Source organism: Salmo trutta, chromosome 4 (assembly GCF_901001165.1).
Source record: "Salmo trutta chromosome 4, fSalTru1.1, whole genome shotgun sequence".
Taxonomy (NCBI): domain Eukaryota; kingdom Metazoa; phylum Chordata; class Actinopteri; order Salmoniformes; family Salmonidae; genus Salmo; species Salmo trutta.
The window spans coordinates 60,806,559-60,831,844 of NC_042960.1; the positions used below are offsets into that span (position 1 = coordinate 60,806,559).

The 25,286-nt window shown below is 45.4% G+C and overlaps 1 protein-coding gene across 4 annotated transcripts in view; it reads left to right on the plus strand.

The window, feature by feature from the left end:
- The window catches only part of LOC115192766 (cadherin EGF LAG seven-pass G-type receptor 1), a 90,458-nt gene that overhangs the window by 19,204 nt on the left and 45,968 nt on the right, over window positions 1-25,286 (plus strand). For all 4 annotated transcript variants that reach the window (XM_029751598.1, XM_029751595.1, XM_029751596.1 and 1 more), the window contains exons 2-5: window positions 9,273-9,929; window positions 13,303-13,525; window positions 16,419-16,534; window positions 19,409-19,497. In XM_029751598.1, the coding sequence (XP_029607458.1) occupies window positions 9,273-9,929; window positions 13,303-13,525; window positions 16,419-16,534; window positions 19,409-19,497 (1,085 nt within the window). The remainder of the gene's footprint in view (window positions 1-9,272; window positions 9,930-13,302; window positions 13,526-16,418; window positions 16,535-19,408; window positions 19,498-25,286) is intronic.

Below are 25,286 nucleotides of genomic sequence, written 5' to 3' on the forward strand. Positions count from 1 at the left end.
TAATCAATATCAATGTAGTACTAAAAATAACTTAAGGTAGAACAAAAACACAATAAATAAAACTAGAAGAAATAAGAAGCACACGAGTAGTAAGTAAGTATACTATATACAGGGTCATTTTTAATACCATATTTACAATGTGCAGGGATACTGGAGTGATAGAGGTAGATATATATAGGGGTAAGGTGACAGGGATACTGGAGTGATAGAGGTAGATATGTATAGGGGTAAGGTGACAGGGATACTGGAGTGATAGAGGTAGATATGTATAGGGGTAAGGTGACAGGGATACTGGAGTGATAGAGGTAGATATACACTGCTCAAAAAAATAAAGGGAACACTTAAACAACACAATGTAACTCCAAGTCAATCACACTTCTGTGAAATCAAACTGTCCACTTAGGAAGCAACACTGATTGACAATACATTTCACATGCTGTTGTGCAAATGGAATAGACAACAGGTGGAAATTATAGGCAATTAGCAAGACACCCCCAATAAAGGAGTGGTTCTGCAAGTGGGGACCACAGACCACTTCTCAGTTCCTATGCTTCCTGGCTCATGTTTTGGTCACTTTTGAATGCTGGCGGTGCTTTCACTCTAGTGGTAGCATGAGACGGAGTCTACAACCCACACAAGTGGCTCAGGTAGTGCAACTCATCCAGGATGGCACATCAATGCGAGCTGTGGCAAGAAGGTTTGCTGTGTCTGTCAGCGTAGTGTCCAGAGCATGGAGGCGCTACCAGGAGACAGGCCAGTACATCAGGAGACGTGGAGGAGGCCGTAGGAGGGCAACAACCCAGCAGCAGGACCGCTACCTCCGCCTTTGTGCAAGAAGGAGCAGAAGAAGCACTGCCAGAGCCCTGCAAAATGACACCCAGCAGGCCACAAATGTTCATGTGTCTGCTCAAACGGTCAGAAACAGACTCCATGAGGGTGGTATGAGGGCCCGACGTCCACAGGTGGGGGTTGTGCTAACAGCCCAACACCGTGCAGGACGTTTGGCATTTGCCAGAGAACACCAAGATTGGCAAATTCGCCACTGGCGCCCTGTGCTCTTCACAGATGAAAGCAGGTTCACACTGAGCACGTGACAGACATGACAGAGTCTGGAGACGCCGTGGAGAACGTTCTGCTGCCTGCAACACCCTCCAGCATGACCGGTTTGGCGGTGGGTCAGTCATGGTGTGGGGTGGCATTTCTTTGGGGGGCCGCACAGCCCTCCATGTGCTCGCCAGAGGTAGCCTGACTGCCATTAGGTACCGAGATGAGATCCTCAGACCCCTTGTGAGACCATATGCTGGTGCGGTTGGCCCTGGGTTCCTCCTAATGCAAGACAATGCTAGACCTCATGTGGCTGGAGTGTGTCAGCAGTTCCTGCAAGAGGAAGGCATTGATGCTATGGACTGGCCCGCCCGTTCCCCAGACCTGAATCCAATTGAGCACATCTGGGACATCATGTCTCGCTCCATCCACCAACACCACGTTGCACCACAGACTGTCCAGGAGTTGGCGGATGCTTTAGTCCAGGTTTGGGAGGAGATCCCTCAGGAGACCATCCGCCACCTCATCAGGAGCATGCCCAGGCGTTGTAGGGAGGTCATACAGGCACGTGGAGGCCACACACACTACTGAGCCTAATTTTAACTTGTTTTAAGGACATTACATCAAAGTTGGATCAGCCTGTAGTGTGGTTTTCCACTTTAATTTTGAGTGTGACTCCAAATCCAGACCTCCATGGGTTGATAAATTGGATTTCCATTGATTATTTTTGTGTGATTTTGTTGTCAGCACATTCAACTATGTAAAGAAAAAAGTATTTAATAAGATTATTAATTTCATTCAGATCTAGGATGTGTTGTTTAAGTGTTCCCTTTATTTTTTTGAGCAGTATATATAGGGGTAAGGTGACAGGGATACTGGAGTGATAGAGGTAGATATGTATAGGAGTAAGGTGACAGGGATACTGGAGTGCTAGACGTAGATATGTATAGGGGTAAGGTGACTATGCATCAGGATATATGACAAACGGAGTAGCAGCAGCGTATATGATGATTGTATGTGAGTGGGTGTGCATGTGTGTAGAGTCAGTATAAATGTGTGTGCATGTTATGTGTGTGTTGCAGTGTGCGTGAATGTGCATAAAGACAGTGCAAAAAAAAGGGCTCAACTCAGATATTCTGTTAGCTGTTTAGCAGTCTTATGGCTTGGGTATAGAAGCTGTTCAGGAGCCTGTTGGTGTCAGATTTGATGCACCAGTACCACTTGGCATGTGGAAGCAAAGAGAACAATCTATGGCTTGGGTGGCTGGATTCTTTAAGGATTTTCCAGGTGTGTGTCAACATTTCTGAAGCATCTCCTGCAATCCCTAGATTTAGTTTGTTCTGTGTAAAGTATAACAAAGCTATTTGACATGGATTCAAGTAAGGTGTCATTACTTTTCTCCACCATGTGCTGCTGAAGAAATGTCATAAAATTTCTCTATGACGGGCTGGGAAAGGCTCATGTTCGGGTGCCGCTCCACGCTCAAAGTGTGCACTTGGGGAGGCAGATTGGCACACTGACTGTTGTCCTTCCCAGGGCTCTTTGTGCGATGGCTGGCCAATGGCCCAGCACCAAGCACCAATGCATTATTTGGGTCAGCCACCAGCAATGCTGTTGCCAAGGCTTTTTTGGGGAGGTAGAACATCTTGTATGTTGTGCTACTGATCTAGCAGACATACTATAATCTTTCTACATAAAGAGCGATTGACAAAGCGCAATGGGAGGATCCTAGATTTGTGGAACATAGACCCTGTTAATGATGGAAAGCGAAGGGATGTCATTTGATTAGCTACAATTCAGACGCAGAAGGATCCAATACAGTCAACAGTGCGACATTGCCTTTGACAATCTGTTGAGCTAAAAGAAATGTTAGATTTCTCACAGTGTTAGCCTACATCCACCCAAATTATATTGTACGGTATTTTCAAACCTGTGGATTCAATGGTGGGTAATGACATGGATTAGTGTACTCAGACGGGTTACATTCCAACTGTGAGGACTTGAACATTCACAGGGACATTCATTTAGAAAAGTATCTCTGTCTTTGTTTACGTCATTTCAATTTTAAAGCTTCTCATCTTAAACTCTTACTTTCAACATTGCTTCAACCTAATCCGTATTATTTATATCAACCGTACTTGTCTGCACGACCAGTTGATGTAATAAGACAGACCACAGCTAAAAGCTAAACGAAGTAGCTAACCTCAAACCTGCCAGGAGTAATGAAATAGTTAGCCCCTCAGTGCAGCTGCTTGTCATTTTGGTATAACAGTGCTCTGCCTGGCTATAACAGTGACCCCATTCTTCCTCACATCGCTAAGAGGTCACGGACAATTAAGAGCACTCCTTGTCTGCCAAAAATGCAATGCCTATGCCTGTGATGGGGCGTAGTGGGGTTGATTGTTTCTTAATTTACTTTTTAGACCCTGAAATACAACATGCCAAATGCTCAGTTTGTTGTTTTTGTTATTTACCAAAAATATGTTGTAAAGACAGTACTGATGGCAAAAAACAAATATTATGTCCAGTATATCTGAAGATCTAAAGCATCACTATGCCATTTAAGATTTATCGATTTGTGTTTGAGGTGGTGAATCAAATTCTATGTTGGGTCGGGTGTTTGTCATTGGAAAGAAAAGGGAGGTTAGGTCTTGAAAGAGCATAGATAAAAGTAGTTGTTTGTCTCAGTAGGGTCATTCTGTGAGAAACAGAAACATCTTCCTCCAAAGGACATTTCTTTGTGCTAAATTCCTGGAAAATACTGAATCCGATTGACGTTTTTTGTTCCATGTTCACACAGAATAACCCTATTGGGAGGAGGGAGGGTGTTTTGTCAAGGAATAACCAACCCTATTGGGAGGAGGGAGGGTGTCTTGGCAGGGAAGAGCTAATGGCTAATGTTGACATTTGATCCGTCTGTGTCCCCCAGCCTGCTGAACTCCCATCTGTCACTCCCCTGTCCATAATGCATAGCTAGTAGTCTCCCAGTCCTACACACAACTCACCTTAACCCAGTCCTACACACAACTCACCTTAACCCAGTCCCACACACAACTCACCTTAACCCAGTCCTACACACAACTCACCTTAACCCAGTCCTACACACAGCTCACCTTAACCTAGTCCTACACACAGCTCACCTTAACCCAGTCCCACACACAACTCACCTTAACCCAGTCCTACACACAGCTCACCTTAACCTAGTCCCACACACAACTCACCTTAACCCAGTCCCACACACAACTCACCTTAACCCAGTCCTACACACAGCTCACCTTAACCCAGTCCCACACACAACTCACCTTAACCCAGTCCCACACACAGCTCACCTTAACCCAGTCCCACACACAACTCACCTTAACCCAGTCCTACACACAGCTCACCTTAACCTAGTCCTACACACAGCTCACCTTAACCTAGTCCTACACACAGCTCACCTTAACCCAGTCATACACACAATTCACCTCAACCTAGTCCCACACACAGCTCACCTTAACCCAGTCCTACACACAACTCACCTTAACCCAGTCCCACACACAACTCACCTTAACCCAGTCCTACACACAGCTCACCTTAACCCAGTCCTACACACAGCTCACCTTAACCCAGTCCTACACACAACTCACCTTAACCTAGTCCTACACACAGCTCACCTTAACCCAGCCCCACACACAACTCTCCTTAACCTAGTCCTACACACAACTCACCTTAACCCAGTCCTAGACACAGCTCACCTTAACCTAGTCCTACACACAACTCACCTTAACCCAGTCCCACACACAACTCACCTTAACCCAGTCCTACACACAGCTCACCTTAACCCAGTCCCACACACAGCTCACCTTAACCCAGTCCTACACACAACTCACCTTAACCTAGTCCCACACACAGCTCACCTTAACCTAGTCCTACACACAGCTCACCTTAACCCAGTCCTACACACAGCTCACCTTAGCCCAGTCCTACACACAGCTCACCTTAACCCAGTCCTACACACAACTCACCTTAACCAAGTCCCACACACAACTCACCTTAACCCAGTCCCACACACAACTCACCTTAACCTAGTCCTACACACAGCTCACCTTAACCCAGTCCTACACACAGCTCACCTTAACCCAGTCCTACACACAACTCACCTTAACCCAGTCCTACACACAGCTCACCTTAACCTAGTCCCATTTCAAAGGTTGTAATTGTGTTAGACTGGGATTTTAATGCACTATTTATTACCAGGGTCTGCACCACCATGCTACTGCCTACTAATTCATTATTGCTGATCAGACTATTCCGTTTAATTTAAAGTGAAAAAGCATTTAGATTTTTTAAAGTAGTTAATTTGTTTGCTGGTGGTATCTGCAACCTTGTCATCCGCTATTTGCCCTTGTCATCTGCTATTTGCTATTTGCCCAACCTTGTCATCCGCTAATGAACCTTGTTGTGTTTTTAAACTGAAGTAACAAGTTGTCTGGCAAATGCTGCCTCTTCAATTTACTGCATATTTCTTCTGTTTGTACCAGTCTTCTCATTTTACAATGCAAAGATATGCTGTTAAGCAATAGTTCATCATTATTAAGAGTTTAGAACCACCCAGAGGGGGTTCTAAATCTGAGGCATTCGCCGTATCCTATGTTTATGTAACCAATTTGATCTAACCACCTAACCACTTATAATAAATGCTAATGCAGGGAACAGGGTGCAGACATCTTACCAAATGTACAGTGCCTTGCCTTTAGCAAGTTGTTGGTTGTGTATCACCCTGTTTGTCTTCAGTCAGAGTGCCTTCGAATTTCTATTGTGATCCAAGCATTTTATAGCTCAAGATTATTTACCAGGATGGGCTTGGTAGGCCTATTTAATGTTTACCTCAAATGTACTGCTTTTATATTGTATTGCATGATACAACACAAATAAAAGCCTTGAAAGATGTTCTTTAGGCAAATATTCAGATAGCTTTCGTTCTCATCTTGTTAAGTGGGTTTTGTAAGACGTAATGGGAATTAGAGGTCGACCGATTAATCGGAATGGCCGATTAATTAGGGCCGATTTCAAGTTTTCATAACAATCGGTAATCGGTATTTTTGGCCACCGATTTGCCGATTTTTAAAATGTTTTTTTTACACCTTTATTTAACTAGGCAAGTCAAATTAAGAACACATTCTTATTTTCAATGACGGCCTAGGAACGGGGGTTAACTGCCTTGTTCAGGGGGGATACGGGGATTTGTTTTTGCAACCTTCTGGTTACTAGTCCAACGCTCTAACCACCTGCCTTACATTGCACTCCACGAGGAGCCTGCATGGCAGGCTGACTACCTGTTACGTGAGGGCAGCAAGAAGCCAAGGTAAGTTGCTAGCTAGCATTAAACTTATCTTATAAAAAGCTATCAATCTTAACATAATCACTAGTTAACTACACATGGTTGATGATATTACTAGTTTATCTAACGTGTCCTGCGTTGCATATAATCGATGCGGTGCCTGTTCATTTCTCATCGAATCACAGCCTACTTCGACAAACGGGTGATGATTAACAAGCGCATTTGCGTAAAAAGCACTGTCGTTGCACCAATGTACCTAACCATAAACATCAATGCCTTTCTTTAAAATCAATACACAAGTATATATTTTTAAACCTGCATATTTAGTTAATATTGCCTGCTAACATGAAATTGTGTCACTGCTCTTGCGTTCATTGCCTGGCTCGTTGCGAACTAATTTGCCAGAATTTTACGTAATTATGACATACCACTGAAGGTTGTGCAATGTAACAGGAATATTTAGACTTAGGGATGCCACCCGTTAGATAAAATACGGACCGGTTCCGTATTTCACTGAAAGAAAAAAACGTTTTGTTTTCGAGATGATAGTTTCCGGATTCGACCATATTAATGACCTAAGGCTCGTATTTCTGTGTGTTTATTATATTATAATTAAGTCTATGATTTGATAGAGCAGTCTGACTGAGCGGTGGTAGGCACCAGCATGCTCGTAAGCATTCATTCAAACAGCACTTTCGTGCATTTTGCCAGCAGCTCTTCGCAATGCATTGCGCTGTTTATGACTTCAAGCCTGTCAACTCCCAAGATGAGGCTGGTGTAACCGATGTGAAATGGCTAGCTAGTTAGCGGGTACGCGCTAATAGCGTTTCAAACGTCACTCGCTCTGAGACTTGGAGTAGTTGTTCCCCTTGCTCTACATGGGTAACGCTGCTTCGAGGGTGGCTGTTGTCGATGTGTTCCTGGTTCGAGCCCAGGTAGGAGCGAGGAGAGGGACGGAAGCTATACTGTTACACTGGCAATACTAAAGTGCCTATAAGAACATCCAATAGTCAAAGGTATATGAAATACAAATCGTATAGAGAGAAATAGTCCTATAATTCCTATAATAACTACAACCTAAAACTTCTTACCTGGGAATATTGAAGACTCATGTTAAAAGGAACCACCAGCTTTCATATGTTCTCATGTTCTGAGCAAGGAACTTAAACGTTAGCTTTCTTACATGGCACATATTGTACTTTTACTTTCTTCTCCAACACTTTGTTTTTGCATTATTTAAACCAAATTGAACATGTTTCATTATTTATTTGAGGCTAAATTGATTTTATTTATGTATTATATTAAATTAAAATAAGTGTTCATTCAGTATTGTTGTATTTGTCATTATTACAAATAAATAAATAAAAAATTGGCCGATTAATTGGTATCCGCTTGTTTTTTTTTGGGCCCGCCAATAATCGGTATCGGTATCGGCGTTGAAAAATCATAATCGGTCGACCTCTAATCGGAATGCGGTCATTGGATCCTGAGGTAAAGTATATGGTATCTGAGTGGGGTAGGGACAAGCATGGATTTGGACTGCGGTAGAGTTTCCCAGATTGTAGATACTTAATATACACAAATACATGTTCCTTGTAATTATGTGGTGCATATCAAGGTCACAAGTACAGAAAATCTCTCTTTTGTCTACAAACCTTTGTGTGTCTTGGCACCATATGTCTTTGTATGACCAGCTGCTACTGGGGATCTTTCATGTGTGTGTGTGTGTGTTGGGGGGGGCTTTTGTTGTGTCTACCCTTGCGTGTCTGGCTGAGTTGACAGTATGTGAGAGGACAGTGTAACAAGAGTCGAAACCTTGTCCTCTTTGTTTGGTAATTATACCACTCTGCGTTCACATGGTAGAGGGGTACTGTGAAGAACCATCAGGGGAGAGAGAAAGGAGCACGCCAAACAAAGCCTTAACAATCTGGAAATAATTCCCTTGACCCTATTCAACCCACTGGTTTTAGGCATAGTCCTTCATCTCTTACTATAGGGCTATGGTGTAGGGCTATGGTGTAGGGCTATGGTGTAGGGCTACGGTGTAGGGCTACGGTGTAGGGCGATGGTGTAGGGCTATGGTGTAGGGCTATGGTGTAGGACTATGGTGTAGGGCGATGGTGTAGGGCAATGGTGTAGGGCGATGGTGTAGGGCTATGGTGTAGGGCTATGGTGTATGGCAATGGTGTAGGGCTATGGTGTAGGGCTATGGTGTAGGGCTATGGTCTAGGGCGATGGTGTAGGGCTATGGTGTAGGGCTATGGTGTAGGGCGATGGTGTAGGGCTATAGTGTAGCGCTATGGTGTAGGACTATGGTGTAGGGCGATGATGTAGGGCGATGGTTTATTGGACATTATGTCTGTCAGATACTGACAAGGAACACTACACCATGTCATTTATTCATGCACTGTATTGTTAGTGTTGCAACAGTGAACTTGAAAGTGCTTCTACCTACTTTGCTAGCCAATATCACAAATCCCCAAACTCTTTGTATAAAAGTGAGAAGGTGCTGTGAGATTTAAGCGCCAGTCGAACACTGTCAGGAAATTTCAGTTTAAATGGAGGAAACACTGTCTGCGCTAATGTTCACAGGTTGGAGTTTTACCTTGGATTTGGCACTGGATAAAAAAGTGGGCACAGTCAGTAGGAATCTTTCTCCAGTGATCATTGTTGAAGAATCTTGCTTTATTGTGGTGATAAAGTTGAAAAGTTACTGGAGCATTCTTCAAACCAAAAGGCATTACTTTAAAGTGGAACAAGCCAGCAGAGGTGAAAAGCAGTGCTTTGTTTGCAATTAGGTTAATGGGTTATGTTTTTAAATGTTGACTGACATGACCTTTGTGTCCTTAATGTATCTTTAAAGTGTTAATCTGTGACCCTTGTTGATCCTGGTTGTCTCTGATTCCAGACGGTGTCCACCGTGTAACGGCCTTCTGCACCCTGCGTGTCACCATCATCACTGACGACATGCTGACCAACAGCATCACGGTGCGCCTTGAGAACATGTCCCAAGAGCGCTTCTTATCTCCGCTGCTCACCCTCTTTATGGAGGGAGTGGCAGCGGTCCTGTCCACCCGCCCTGATGGCGTCTTCGTCTTCAACATCCAGAAGGACACACACGTCCAAGGGAGCATCCTCAACGTCACCTTCTCCGCCCTGCGCCCCATTGGAGGATCCGGGGGCACCATCCCCCCTGGACCTTTCTTCCCCTCAGAAGCCCTGCAGGAGCAGATTTATCTGAACCGGACTCTGCTCACCCTGGTGTCCAGCCAGCGTGTGCTGCCCTTTGACGATAACATCTGCCTCCGCGAGCCCTGTGAGAACTACATGAAGTGTGTGTCGGTGCTGAGGTTCAACAGCTCGGCACCCTTCGTGTCCTCGGATACGGTGCTGTTCCGGCCTATCCACCCGGTGACGGGGCTGCGCTGCCGATGCCCAGCAGGTTTCACGGGGGACTACTGTGAGATGGAGATTGACCTGTGCTACTCAGGGCCCTGCCAGAATAACGGCAAGTGCCGGAGCAGGGAAGGCGGGTACACTTGCGAGTGTCCGGAGGACTTCACCGGTGAGTGTTGTTATCCACTTTTTGGTTTCCTACTCGACTCTTTTTCATTTCACCCCATTCTTGATCTGCTATTTTTCACGTCAGTCTTTCTTTCACCTTTCACTCTGACTTTGCTATGGTCTTTCTTTCCCATCTCTCTGTTGTTAGGGTTAGAGTTAGTCTCTCTGTTGTTAGGGTTAGGGTTAGTCTCTCTGTTACATTTACATTTACATTTAAGTCATTTAGCAGACGCTCTTATCCAGAGCGACTTACAAATTGGTGCATTCACCTTAAGATATCCAGTGGAAAAACCACTTTACAATATTGCATCTAAATCTTTTGGGGGGGGGGGTAGAAGGATTACTTTATCCTATCCCAGGTATTCCTTAAAGAGGTGGGGTTTCAGGTGTCTCCGGAAGGTGGTGATTGACTCCGCTGTCCTGGCGTCGTGAGGGAGCTTGTTCCACCATTGGGGTGCCAGAGCAGCGAACAGTTTTGACTGGGCTGAGCGGGAGCTGTGCTTCCTCAGAGGTAGGGAGGCGAGCAGGCCAGAGGTGGATGAACGCAGTGCCCTTGTTTGGGTGTAGGGCCTGATCAGAGCCTGAAGGTACGGAGGTGCCGTTCCCCTCACAGCTCCGTAGGCAAGCACCATGGACTTGTAGCGGATGCGAGCTTCAACTGGAAGCCAGTGGAGAGAGCGGAGGAGCGGGGTGACATGAGAGAACTTGGGAAGGTTGAACACCAGACGGGCTGCGGCGTTCTGGATGAGTTGTAGGGGTTTAATGGCACAGGCAGGGAGCCCAGCCAACAGCGAGTTGCAGTAATCCAGACGGGAGATGACAAGTGCCTGGACTAGGACCTGCGCCGCTTCCTGTGTGAGGCAGGGTCGTACTCTGCGAATGTTGTAGAGCATGAACCTACAGGATCGGGTCACCGCCTTGATGTTAGTGGAGAACGACAGGGTGTTGTCCAGGGTCACGCCAAGGTTCTTAGCACTCTGGGAGGAGGACACAAGGGAGTTGTCAACCGTGATGGCGAGATCATGGAACGGGCAGTCCTTCCCTGGGAGGAGGAGCAGCTCCGTCTTGCCGAGGTTCAGCTTGAGGTGGTGAGCCGTCATCCACACTGATATGTCTGCCAGACATGCAGAGATGCGATTCGCCACCTGGTTATCAGAAGGGGGAGAGGAGAAGATTAATTGTGTGTCGTCTGCGTAGCAATGATAGGAGAGACCATGTGAGGATATGACCGAGCCAAGTGACTTGGTGTATAGTGAGAATAGGAGAGGGCCTAGAACTGAGCCCTGGGGGACACCAGTGGTGAGAGCACGTGGTGCGGAGACAGATTCTCGCCACGCCACCTGGTAGGAGCGACCTGTCAGGTAGGACGCAATCCAAGCGTGGGCCGCGCGGGAGATGCCCAGCTCGGAGAGGGTGGAGAGGAGGATCTGATGGTTCACGGTATCAAAGGCAGCAGATAGGTCTAGAAGGATGAGAGCAGAGGAGAGAGAGTTAGCTTTAGCAGTGCGGAGAGCCTCCGTGACACAGAGGGATCTCAGTTGAATGCCCAGTCTTGAAACCTGACTGATTAGGATCAAGAAGGTCATTCTGAGAGAGATAGCAGGAGAGCTGGCCAAGGACGGCACGTTCAAGAGTTTTGGAGAGAAAAGAAAGAAGGGATACTGGTCTGTAGTTGTTGATATCGGAGGGATCGAGTGTAGGTTTTTTCAGAAGGGGTGCAACTCTCGCTCTCTTGAAGACGGAAGGGACGTAGCCAGCGGTCAAGGATGAGTTGATGAGCGAGGTGAGGTAGGGGAGAAGGTCTCCGGAAATGGTCTGGAGAAGAGAGGAGGGGATAGGGTTAGGGTTAGGGTTGTTAGGGTTAGGGTTAGGGTTAATCTCTCTGTTGTTAGGGTTAGTCTCTCTGTTGTTAGGGTTAGGGTTAGTCTCTCTGTTGTTAGGGTTAGGGTTAGTCTCTCTGTTGTTAGGGTTAGGGTTAGTCTCTCTGTCATTGGTTTAGGGTTAGGGTTAGTCTCTGTGTCATTAGTACTTAGATAGAGACATGCCTACCCCCACCGAGAACTCACATCTGCTTTGACATAGCGTCTGTCTACAGAGCTTAATATTCCCGCTATATTAAAGACATGGCCCACAGCCAAAACCATGATTCTGCAGAGAGGCTATTACCTGTTAATCAAACCCTAGCCTTCTATGCTTTGAAGACTCTTGGCCAGCTCCAGGTAGTCTCAAGTCATAACGTGGCTGATGATGGTTGACCTGACAGTGTTGGCCTCAGGTTTCTCACACTTTCGGGAAAAAGATCCCTTGTAATTCCCTCCAAACCGGAGATTATCTGTCTTGCAGTCGGGTCATTACCTGCTGGAATTCCGTGCTCCGTAAGTCATAGGTGTTCTCTTTATCCAGATCTTGTCAGGGTAATTTGCAACACACAACACCCCACACTAGGAGCTGGAAATAGATCTGGTAGTGGCACATTGGAATGCAAAGACCTTGTGGGGTTGACAATGTTCCTTTTGACCTGTGGGAAAATCATCTCTTGACTCCTTGGTGCTCTCTTTCATAATATGTAATACAATGACCCTTAAACGGTGACATAATCCCACTTCACTTTCCACACACATTTCTCTGTGGTCTTCCTGTCTCTGTTCCCTATCGCTTCAATATTAAAGCCTTGGCGTGTAATACATTGTTACCATACTGTAAATGATCCTTTCCTGTGTTTTTATTGGGAGCTATCTTTCAGCTCAGTACGTGACCCCTTAATTGTCACCCCAAGCTGCTAGGGAAAGGACAGAGTGATGTCATCACTACTGACATCAGCATCCATTTGATTGGTGTCACCTCCGGAACACATCTCAGGTCTAGTTAACCAGGCAGGACAGTGTCAGTGTGGGTTGCTGACAGTTCGTGACAGGTGTCTTACAGACCACCAAGGTGGCCTGCTGCTTGGCCAAAGACACTCCATTGTCCTGTTGTCATTATGCCACAGGCCGTTTGGTTCCAGCAAAGAGCCAAGGGTCAGTCTGGGTCACAGAGCATGGTGGTTACAATCTGCTGTGTTTTGACATGCCTGTGAAGGGGGCCCCAACCCCCCTCTTTCTGAGTCCATTCAGACTAGCTTGTAGGTTGTATTGTAATGGAGTTGAACTTGTGTCTGCTGAAAACCTGACTGATTTCAGCTTGTTCCCCAAAATATATTTGTGGGGCTTCGTCGAGGACACATCACAATATATAGGCCTGAAAGGAGGATTTAAAGGAGAACATGTGTACCTGTTTACACACCTACCTCAACTTTTGTCAATAACAGTTTTTCAGTTTTTTATACTCAGCAGTTTTTTATACCCCGGCCGCCCGTTTCTGTTCCCTTCCTACAGGTGAGCATTGTGAGGTGAACTCCCGCTCTGGCCGTTGCGTCCCGGGGGTGTGTAAGAACGGGGCCAGGTGTGTGGATCTCCTGGTGGGGGGGTTTGTGTGCCAGTGCCCCCCAGGGGAGTACCAGAAACCCTATTGTGAGATGAGCACCCGCAGCTTCCCTGGCCAGTCCTTCATCACCTTCAGAGGGCTACGGCAGAGGTTTCACTTCACTGTGTCCTTCATGTAAGTACACCTATGTATCTTATAACATGTCTCTATAATAATGTGTACGTGTGTATGAGTGGCTTTTTGGGGGGGGGGAGGGGTGGTGTTCTCTTTGCACTCAAGAACACCTGGAGATTTTTTGACATAGTACTGAGCCAAATGGTACACATCTAACGCCATGTCTGAATATACAGTACCAGTCAAAAGTTTGGATACATCTACTCATTCAAGGGTTTTTATATATTTTTTACTATTTTCTACTATTTTCTATTTTTTTACTATTTTCATTGTAGAATAATAGTGAAGACATCAAAACTATGAAATAACACATAAAAAAAGTGTTAATTTAAAGTTAATTTGTGGAATTTCTTTTGTGCTTAATGTGTTTGAGCCAATCAGTTGTGTTATGACAAGGTAGACGTGGTATACAGAAGATAGGCCTAATTGGTAAAAGACCAAGTCCATATTATGGCAAGAACAGCTCAAATAAGCAAAGATAAACCACCGTCCATCATTACTTAAAGACATGAAGGTCAGTCAAAATGGAACATTTCAAGAACTTTGAAAGTTTCAAAGTGCAGTCGCAAAAACCATCAAGCGCTATGATGAAACTGGCTCTCATGAGGACCGCCACAGGAAAGGAAGACCCAGAGTTAAATCTGCTGCAGAGGATAAGTTCATTAGAGTTACCAGCCTCAGAAATTGCAGCCCAAATAAATGCTTCACAGAGTTCAAGTAACAGACACATCTGAACATCAACTGTTCAGAGGAGACTGTGTGAATCAGACATTCATGGTCAAATTGCTGCAAAGAAACCACTACTAAAGGACACCAATAATAAGTAGACACTTGCTTGGGCCAAGAAACACGAGCAATGAACATTTGGTCTCATGAATCCAAATTTGACATTTTTTCCGCTGTGAGATGCAGAGTAGGTGTACGGATGATCTCTGCATGTGTGGTTCCCACTGTGAAGCATGGAGGAGGAGGTGTGATGGTGCTTTGCTGACACCGGCAGTGATTTATTTATAATTCAAGGCACACTTAACCAGCCTGGCTACCACAGCATTCTGCAGCGATACATCATCCATCATCTGGTTTGCGCTTGTGGGACTATCATTTGTTTTTCAACAGGACAATGACCCAACACACCTCCAGGCTGTGTAAGGGCTATTTGACCAAGAAGTAGAGTGATGGAGTGCTGCATCAGATGACCTGGTCTCCACAATCACCCGACCTCAACTCAATTGAGAAGGTTTGGGATAAGTTGGACTGCAGGGTGAAGGAAAAGCAGCCAACAAGCGCTCATCATATGTGGGAACTCCTTCAAGACTGTTGGAAAAGCATTCCTCATGAAACTGGTTGAGAGAATGCTAAGAGTGTGCAACACTGTCATCAAGGCAAAGAGTGGCTACTTTGAAATTGCTAAAGTATATTTTGATTTGTTTAACATTTTCTTGGTTACTATATGATTCCATATGTGTTAGTTCATAGTTTTGATGTCTTTACTATTATTCTACAATGTAGAAAATAGGAAAAATAAAGAAAAACTCTTGAATGAGTAGGTGTGTCCAAACTTTTGACTGGTACTGTACATACAACCCTTTGTAATAAGCAGTAATGGCTGTATCCATGGAAACACAAATAAATATCGCCCCATTCTCTTTGTCTCACTCACTGGACATGCTTAGGCATAGGCACATCTGAACCTCAAATCACAGAAGTGCTGAATCACAGGGCTGGTACATCAGCCTTGACATTTGTGTTCTCTTTTCACGAAAGAAGCACAAGCCATTTCATCCAGTGGTTAGATGCAGATATTGGTTCAAATAGTATTCATTTTTAATTTGAAATACATTAAAAGTTTAAGAGCTTGCCTGGAGTGACATTTTATATATCAAGGCTGTAGTGAAACATCTCTTCCTAGCGTCCAGCTCAGGTTCCCTGGCAAAGGTAAAAACAGGAAGTGATGCGTGGAGCCAGGGGACTCTAGATGTTTGGCTTTGTTGATCATGGTTTCCTGTGACGCTGCCCTGTGCCATATGGCTTTTGACTTTTGTGTCCGTACCCGCTACGTGCCAAAGGGTTCATGACACACAGCGGAATGGCTCCCAGTACTAGCTCTGGTTCTATGTCTGTCCGCACCAATCCTCCTTCCCTCCGTAATTTTCCAAATTCCTTTTGCTCCTCTCATTGTCCCTAGTTCAATAGGATAATTTTTTCAATTTTCCCTTTTCACTCTCATTGTCCGTCATTTCCCAGGTTAATTTGTCTCTCAATGTGTCCCACTCTCCCCCATTCTTTCACCTCAAGACAGGTTTAAGCCTTGAGACAATTGAGACACGGATTGTGTATGTGTGCAATGCAAAATATTTAAGCACCTTTGAACGGGGTATGGTAGTAGGAGCCAGGCGCACCGGTTTGCCAGGTGCACCGGTTTGTGTCAACAGTTTCCTGTGTGTATCAAGAATGGTCCATCACCCAAAGGACATCCAGCCAACTTGACACAACTGTGGGAAGCATTGGAGTCAACATGGGCCAGCATCCCTGTGGATTTCTTTCAGGATTTCTTTCAGGAAGGTATTCTTAATGTTTTGTACACTCAGTGTACTGTATAATCAATGATAAAAAATATATTGTACTGTATAATAAGTTATAATATACGATACAATCAATGATTATATACTGTACCAGGGTTAGGGCCAATTCCATTTCAATTTCAGTCAATTCAGAAAGTAAATGAATTTCCAATTCCAAATTTTCCTAATTGAAAAGCATTGGAAAATAATTGGAATTGGAGTTAGAATTTCATTGTACTTCTGGAATTTAAATGTTTTTTACCCCAAGCCTGTACTGTACTGTACAATCAATGTGACCTTTGCTCCTGTCTGACCTCCTGTATGGCCTGCAGGTTTGCCACCAGAGAGAGGAATGCCCTGCTGCTTTACAACGGAAGGTTTAACGAGAAGCACGACTTCATCGCCTTGGAGATCATCGAGGAACAAATCCAGCTCACCTTCTCAGCAGGTAAGAACGTAAAGGATGCAGAGAAGAGATGGCCGCCAGACTTCCATTTACTCTGTTCCTTTTGCTTCACTTCACTTCTCTCTCATATCCCCCTCTCTGTGAAATACTAAATCTCATTAACAGGGAGGTTCTGACCAACTGGGCAGGGGTCAGAGTTTATGGAGCCAACCCTCAGATACCTGAGAAAATTGAGGGTAAACAGTGATCATGCAGTTCACCCATTGGACCGTGTTGTGTTGAGTTTGGCAGTTTACTGCCATGGAGGTATTAGCCTAAGTAAACAATCATTAACCGACAGTCTATCTAACTATAATAGTGTTCACTGATCTGGATCAGTAGCACCGATATTAAAATAACCAAACCTTCCCCAGCCCCATCCCTCAGCTTTATACCAAACCTTCCCCAGCCCCATCCCTCAGCTTTATACCAAACATTCCCCAGCCCCATCCCTCAGCTTTATACCAAACCTTCCCCAGCCCAACCCTCAGCTTTATACCAAACCTTCCCCAGCCCAACCCTCAGCTTTATACCAAACCTTCCCCAGCCCCATCCCTCAGCTTTATACCAAACCTTCCCCAGCCCCATCCCTCAGCTTTATACCAAACCTTCCCCAGCCCCATCCCTCAGCTTTATACCAAACCTTCCCCAGCCCCATCCCTCAGCTTTATACCAAACCTTCCCCAGCCCCATCCCTCAGCTTTATACCAAACCTTCCCCAGCCCAACCCTCAGCTTTATACCAAACCTTCCCCAGCCCAACCCTCAGCTTTATACCAAACCTTCCCCAGACCCATGCCTCAGCTTTATACCAAACCTTCCCCAGCCCAACCCTCAGCTTTATACCAAACCTTCCCCAGCCCAACCCTCAGCTTTATACCAAACCTTCCCCAGACCCATGCCTCAGCTTTATACCAAACCTTCCCCAGCCCCATCCCTCAGCTTTATACCAAACCTTCCCCAGCCCCATCCCTCAGCTTTATACCAAACCTTCCCCAGCCCCATCCCTCAGCTTTATACCAAACCTTCCCCAGCCCCATCCCTCAGCTTTATACCAAACCTTCCCCAGCCCCATCCCTCAGCTTTATACAAAACCTTCCCCAGCCCCATCCATCAGCTTTATACCAAACCTTCCCCTGCCCCATCCCTCAGCTTTATACCAAACCTTCCCCTGCCCCATCCCTCAGCTTTATACCAAACCTTCCCCTGCCCCATCACTCAGCTTTATACCAAACCTTCCCCAGCCCCATCCCTCAGCTTTATACCAAACCTTCACCTGCCCCATCCCTCAGCTTTATACCAAACCTTCCCCAGCCCCATCCCTCAGCTTTATACCAAACCTTCCCCTGCCCCCTCCCTCAGCTTTATACCAAACCTTCCCCTGCCCCATCCCTCAGCTTTATACCAACCCTTCCCCAGCCCCATTACTCAGCTTTAAACCAAACCTTCCCCAGCCCCATCCCTCAGCTTTATACCAAACCTTCCCTTGCCCCATCCATCAGCTTTATACCAAACCTTCCCCTGCCCCATCCCTCAGCTTTATACCAAACTTTCCCCTGCCCCATTGCTCAGCTTTAAACCAAACCTTCCCCTGCCCCATCCCTCAGCTTTATACCAAACCTTCCCCTGCCCCCTCCCTCAGCTTTATACCAAACCTTCCCCTGCCCCATCTCTCAGCTTTATACCAACCCTTCCCCAGCCCCATCCCTCAGCTTTAAACCAAACCTTCCACCGCCCCATCCCTCAGCTTTATACCAAACCTTCCCCTGCCCCATCCCTCAGCTTTAAACCAAACCTTCCCCAGCCCCATCCCTCAGCTTTATACCAAACCTTCCCCTGCCCCATCCATCAGCTTTATACCAAACCTTCCCCTGCCCCATCCCTCAGCTTTATACCAAACCTTCCCCAGCCCCATCCCTCAGCTTTAAACCAAACCTTCCCCTGCCCCATCCCTCAGCTTTATACCAAACCTTCCCCTGCCCCCTCCCTCAGCTTTATACCAAACCTTCCCCTGCCCCATCCCTCAGCTTTATACCAACCCTTCCCCAGCCCCATTACTCAGCTTTAAACCAAACCTTCCCCAGCCCCATCCCTCAGCTTTATACCAAACCTTCCCTTGCCCCATCCATCAGCTTTATACCAAACCTTCCCCTGCCCCATCCCTCAGCTTTATACCAAACTTTCCCCTGCCCCATTGCTCAGCTTTAAACCAAACCTTCCCCTGCCCCATCCCTCAGCTTTATACCAAACCTTCCCCTGCCCCCTCCCTCAGCTTTATACCAAACCTTCCCCTGCCCCATCCCTCAGCTTTATACCAACCCTTCCCCAGCCCCATCCCTCAGCTTTAAACCAAACCTTCCCCTGCCCCATCCCTCAGCTTTTTACCAAACCTTCCCCTGCCCCATCCCTCAGCTTTTTACCAAACCTTCCCCAGCCCCATCCCTCAGCTTTATACCAAACCTTCCCCAGCCCCATCCCTCAGCTTTATACCAAACCTTCCCCTGCCCCATCCCCATCCCTCAGCTTTATACCAAACCTTCCCCAGCCCCATCCCTCAGCTTTATACCAAACCTTCCCCTGCCCCATCCCTCAGCCTTATACCAAACCTTCCCCAGCCCCATCCCTCAGCTTTATACCAAACCTTCCCCAGCCCCATCCCTTAGCTTTATACCAAACCTTCCCCAGCCCCATCCCTCAGCTTTATACCAAACCAAGTGGCAGGGCTGCCATTGGGTGTCACACACTCAGGGTTGTGACTTCAAAGATAGAAAGAGAAGTGAGAGGAGGTATCTATGAAAAGCGCCAAACTCAGTTGGAATGGATTCCGTGTCGATTTAACTATTTCCTGTTTGACTTTGTCCTGTTTCCATCGCTGTAGGAGAAGCCAAAACCACCGTATTACCCTTTGTCCTGAGTGGGGTCAGTGATGGTCAGTGGCATAGAGTACAGCTACACTACTACAACAAGGTAAGCACGCATCCTGGATAGGTGGAGGCTATCATGATAACATAAGATTTGATCCCTAAAAGAATGATGCATGTCCCTGTTTACTTGTTGTGCTTCGTGCCTACACCCAGACCACGCTTGGTCTGTGGGGTAAGTGACGAGTGGTGTGGTGGGCGCGGGGTAGAGGGGGGTGGTCATTGTTTGGAAATCCTTCAATTACAGTTACTAGGGCACCAGTAGAATTAGGATGTTATGAACCCAGATGAAGTGCCCTCATAAACCTCCAGGCCAAAGGTCATTCCAACCTCCTCAAACTCCAAACAGAATTCCGAGTTTGAAAGGGTTGTCATGGGAACAGACACGCTAGTCTTTGTTTTGGGCGATTTTAGAGTTGATTTGAGGCCGTTGTATTGACAAAGAATAGAATTATTGAGATTCCATTTTGAGCTTTGTTCTCTTGTTTTGAAAGACAATCTGGTTTAGGCCTGTGTAACTTAACGGGATGGCCTCAAACAGAGAAGTATTTCTGGATCCAGGACTTTCTATGCAGGATTTTTTATGTTTATGGGCAGTGGAAATTATTGTGGTCACCTTCAAAGATGGAACCCACTGAGAGTACTGTTCCTGGAAAGATATGAGTTGTTTTTAGCCTTGCTAAACCTTTGAAAATGACCCAGTAGTGTGAGAATGTACTACGGTGCCCCTACTCATACATACATTCATAGTTGGTCATATGCAGACATACACTATCATTTTGTAAGCTGTAAGAACATGAGCCTGGTCCTAGACTGTCTTCTGGTTTACACATTTCCCCATGTGTACAACATCTACATTAGTGATGCACCGATATGACATTTTTGGACGATACCGATATCCAATATTTTACTTGCCAAAAAAAAGATACCGATTACCAATATAATTTTTTTTTGCAGCCTTTTAAGCATTCTAGTACAGTTAAATAGTTAACACACACACGTAGACGCAGCGGTCTAATGCACTGCATCTCAGTGCAAGAGGCGTCACTACAGTCCCACGTTCAAATCCAGGCTGTATCACATCTGGCCGTGATTGGGAGTCCCATAGGGTGGCGCACAATTGGCCCAGCGTCGTCCGGGTTTGGCCGGGGTAGGCCGTCAATGTAAATAAGAATTTGTTCTTAACTGACTTGCCAAGTTAAATGAAGTTTACACACACACACACACACACACACACACACACTGACCAAAAAGTTATTTGGATAAAATGTCTACAACATGTAGGCTTTGTTCATTGCTGATAGCATATTCGAGTGGCAATACGAGTAACATGACTACTCATTTGCGCCGACATCACCGCAAAGTGCCAATCGGTGGGAATAGGCGAAAAAATGAAACGGCAACCACTTCTGCCCACGGCCTTCAGACAACAATATGCAGCTGACTCCGGTAGGGCTAAAGAAATCAACGCAGCGACAGCAAAATTCATAGCGGCAGATATGAGCCCTTTCTCTGTGGTAGAGAATGCGGGTTCAGAAACATGTTTAAAGTGATCGAGCCGCGCTTCAATATTCCTTCCCGCACACATTTTGCCCAGACATGAATACCTGCCTTATACAAAAAAACAAAAGAACAACTTGAGAGCGAGTTGTCAGAAACGCGGTCTGTTGCTCTAACAACAGACAGTTGGGCGTCTAGAGCTAGATAAAGCTACTTTACTGTAACGGTTCATTTCATTACGGAAGAGTGGGAGATAAAAAGCCATGTCCTTCAAACACGTCCCCTTGAGAGTAGTCACACCAGTGTAAACTTGGGGGAAGAGCTAAGGGAAGTAGTTGCAGTGTGGAAGTTGGAGAGGGATAATGTAACGATTCATGTGACCACTGACAACGCTAGAAATATTGTAAATTCAGTTGCGCTAGCTGGATTGGAGCCACAGACAGGATGCTTTGCTCACGTTATTAATCTAGCATCTCAAAAAGCAATGTCAGTGAATCCAATCTCTCGCCTCCTAGCAAAGATCAGGAAGGTGGTATCCTTCTTTCATAAAACCACATCTGCTGCACATGTTTTCAAGACAAACAGGAGATGCTGGAGCTGCCAAACCACAAACTAATCCAAGATGTCCCTACTAGATGGAATTCAAGCCATGACATGGTTGAGAGATACCTTGAGCAGAAAGTTGTGGTGTATTCTACACTGACTGATCAAGCTGTGAGGAAGAATGTCAAAGATATTGTGACTTTGTCTGAAAATTATATAAGACTAGCAGAGGAAGTTATCAAAGTATGCAAACCTCTCAAAACAGTGAGATAATTCCATCAGTTTCCATGGTCCTGTCTATCAAATGAAATGAAATCTAATTTATTTATAAAGCCCTTCTTACATCAGCTGATATCTCAAAGTGCTGTACAGAAACCCAGCCTAAAACCCCAAACAGCAAGCAATGCAGGTGTAGAAGCACGGTGGCTAGGAAAAACTCCCTAGAAAGGCCAGAACCTAAGAAGAAACCTAGAGAGGAACAAGGCTATGAGGGGTGGCCAGTCCTCTTCTGGCTGTGCCGGGTGGAGATTATAACAGAACATGGCCAAGATATTCAAATGTTCATAGATGACCAGCAAGGTCAAATAATAATAATCACAGTGGATGTCGAGGGTGCAACATGTCAGCACATCAGGAGTAAATGTCAGTTGGCTTTTCATAGCTGATCATTCAGTGTATCTCTACCGCTCCTGCTGTCTCTAGAGAGTTGAAAACAGTAGGTCTGGGACAGGTAGCACGTCTGGTGAACAGTTGAAACTGGAGCAGCAGCACGGCCAGGTGGACTGGGCACAGCAAGGAGTCATCAGGCCAGGTAGTCCTGAGGCATGGTCCTAGGGCTCAGGTCTTCCAAGAGAAAGAAAGAAAGAAAGAAAGAGCGAAAGAAAGAAAGAAAGATAATTAGAGAGAGCATACTTAAATTCACACAGGACACCGGATAAGACAGGAGAAATACTCCAGATATAACAGACTGACCCTAGCCCCCCGACACATAAACTACTGCATCATAAACACTGGAGGCTGAGACAGGAGGGGTCAGAAGACACTGTGGCCCCATCCGATGATACCCCCGGACAGGGTCAAACAGGCAGGATATAACCCCACCCACTTTGCCAAAGCACAGCCCCCACACCACTAGAGGGATATCTCCAACCACCAACTTACCATCCTGAGACAAGGCCGAGTATAGCCCACAAAGATCTCCGCCACGGCACAACCCGGGGGGGGGGGGCAACCCAGACAGGAAGATCACGTCATTGACTCAACCCACTCAAGTGACGCACCCCTCCTAGGGACGGCATGGAAAGCAGTGATCCTGAAATCAATGGTGGCATCTGATGAAGATGAACCCGCAGTAAGGGATGTCAAGACTGCTATCAGAGTTAACCTGGAGCCTAGATATGCTGACCCTGGTGTCCAAGACTTCTTACACAAGAGCACCGCTTTGGAACCCCGGTTCAAGTCCCTGCTGCACCTGGATGCTGCTGCTCGTCTGAGAGTCTACAATGAACTCACAGCAGAGATTGTGACCAATATACAACAGGTATTGCATTTATTTTGTTTTATTTTGTTAATGTGACATTTATTATTTTATTAATTAGGGATTTTACAATTAATTATAAAGTAATAATTGTAATTGTCATAATAGTGTCTGATGTATATTTCTAACAACAAATCATATTTTTAAAGCCACTTCAGAGATAGTAATTTTCATCTAATTTAATTCTACAGGGTCAAGCCACAGATACCACAGGAGCCAACACCAAAGACGGCAGACGACCGGGGTTCTCCTCCAGAAAAGAAGCCTGCCATGGCTGAGCTTTTTGGGGAGTTGCTCACGACCCAGGAGCAGGGAACCAAGTCAAAGGTCAAGGTCATAGAGGAGGAGGTGACCTCATACAGGGAAGTGGACTGTTTTTCCCCTGGATGCTGATCCACTTACATGGTGGAAGACCAAAGAGTTAATATACCCTCATGTTGCCATGTTAGCAAGGCGCTACCTAGCTGTGCCTGGGATCTCTGTCCCTAGTGAGAGGGTATTCTCCACAGCGGCTGACATTGTCACAGCAAGCCGATCTGTGCTCACTGCAGATAATGTGGATAGACTTATCTTCTTAAAGAAAAACTTGGAAATCTGATTAAAATGTTTTTATTTTTTATTTTTGTTAAGTAACCAGTCTTAAGTGGTCCTATTTTGTTTAAGCCACTGCTATGTGACTTAATGTTGATATATGCTGCTGGACTATACACTCTTGTTGAAGTTCTGTTTTAAATGACTATTATTTCATGTTTAAGGCAGGCACTGCTGTTTTTTGTTGTCCCTTTGTTTCCAAATGCTCCTGGGAATTCAAGCTACCCATGTTTACTATTATAATAAATCGAAAATCTAAATACCAATTACGTATTTCTCAGGCGTTGATTTTGTCGATGTATGGAAACCGTACCGAACCGTGACACCACTGTACCGTATCGTACTGAACCATGAGTTTTGTGAACCTTTTCACCCCTAGTTTTAAGACAGTTCAGTATAAAGTTAGGCTTAAACTGCTTCTCCAATGGAAATCCCCGATCACACTTGTAGGCGATCATGGCGACGTTGGCTAGCTAAGCTCATGCGTAGAAACACATAATCGGGTTTAACAGGTCATTTTGCTCCACATTGTACATGTGCAGGCCATCTAATCAAAGGCACTTCTTTGATAAAAAGTTGTTTTTGATGAAAATCAAAATGTGTCAGTTCATCAGTTTCACGAGGTTGGAGTAATACCAAGTTCAACTACTTAAGACATTGGCTCAAATCTAGGTTATGCCTTTAGATTTCAAGAAAATGTACATCTGAGGATGAATGTTTCACTTCTCTCATTGACTTCTCTAAACCCCGGCCTGGTCTGCTTGGTCTGCTTCCCAAGGTTTCCCAGAAGTCTGGTGATGTTGCGCCTCTGGGTTTAGAAACTCTGTACTTTCACTCTCAGTACAAGAGAGGGATAGAGCAGCTAGTTGTTTGTCTTGTTCATCCTGGCCTTCACAGCTGTGGCATGCACCATCTGCATCATATGCACACGCATGCACGCACTTATGCAGACACACACATACGCACACACACACACATACAGACATGGTTTAGAATTTTCATCATTCAGCACATTCTGCACATTTTGGAGAAGATATGCTAAAAAGCATTGTTTTAGTGATTGTTTTGTACTCAGGCTTTCCTAGCGGACAGGAAGATGGAACACACGTGATTCATGTCTGAATTTATGAGAGTGTTTGTTTGGAATGTGTGGAAAAGAGAGGGGAACAAGTGTCACTGAGTTCCTGTTGTTTGGATTGACCTTGACATGGTGACATACTGTGAATAGAATTCAGCCTGTATATGGCAACAACAAGGGAGATCTTGTATACTTTACAGTAGTTTTGCTATAATTAGGCTAGTAAGAGCTCTATTCTGAGTATGCCCTCTCTCATATTAAACATAGTGCCAAACCAAACAGTCCAGGGCTCTGCAACAACAGTCTTCCAGGTCCCTTCTATCAGAGCCCAGAGGTCTGAAAGCTAAACCAGAACAGCACAAACAGACGGCAAACACAGTCAATTTACTACCTTTTTATCTACCTCCCCATATCCCAACCATGAGAAAAGAGGGATAAAAGAAACAGATGCCCAAAGAGTAGTATCTATGTTACTCTGCAGTTATTAATGAAGGCCAGAACAATATAAAGTAGTGTGGAGTGCAGCAGGCATTTGTGATTGGTCCATAATCCAGTTATTTCAATTCAGTATGCGAATTTGGAAACT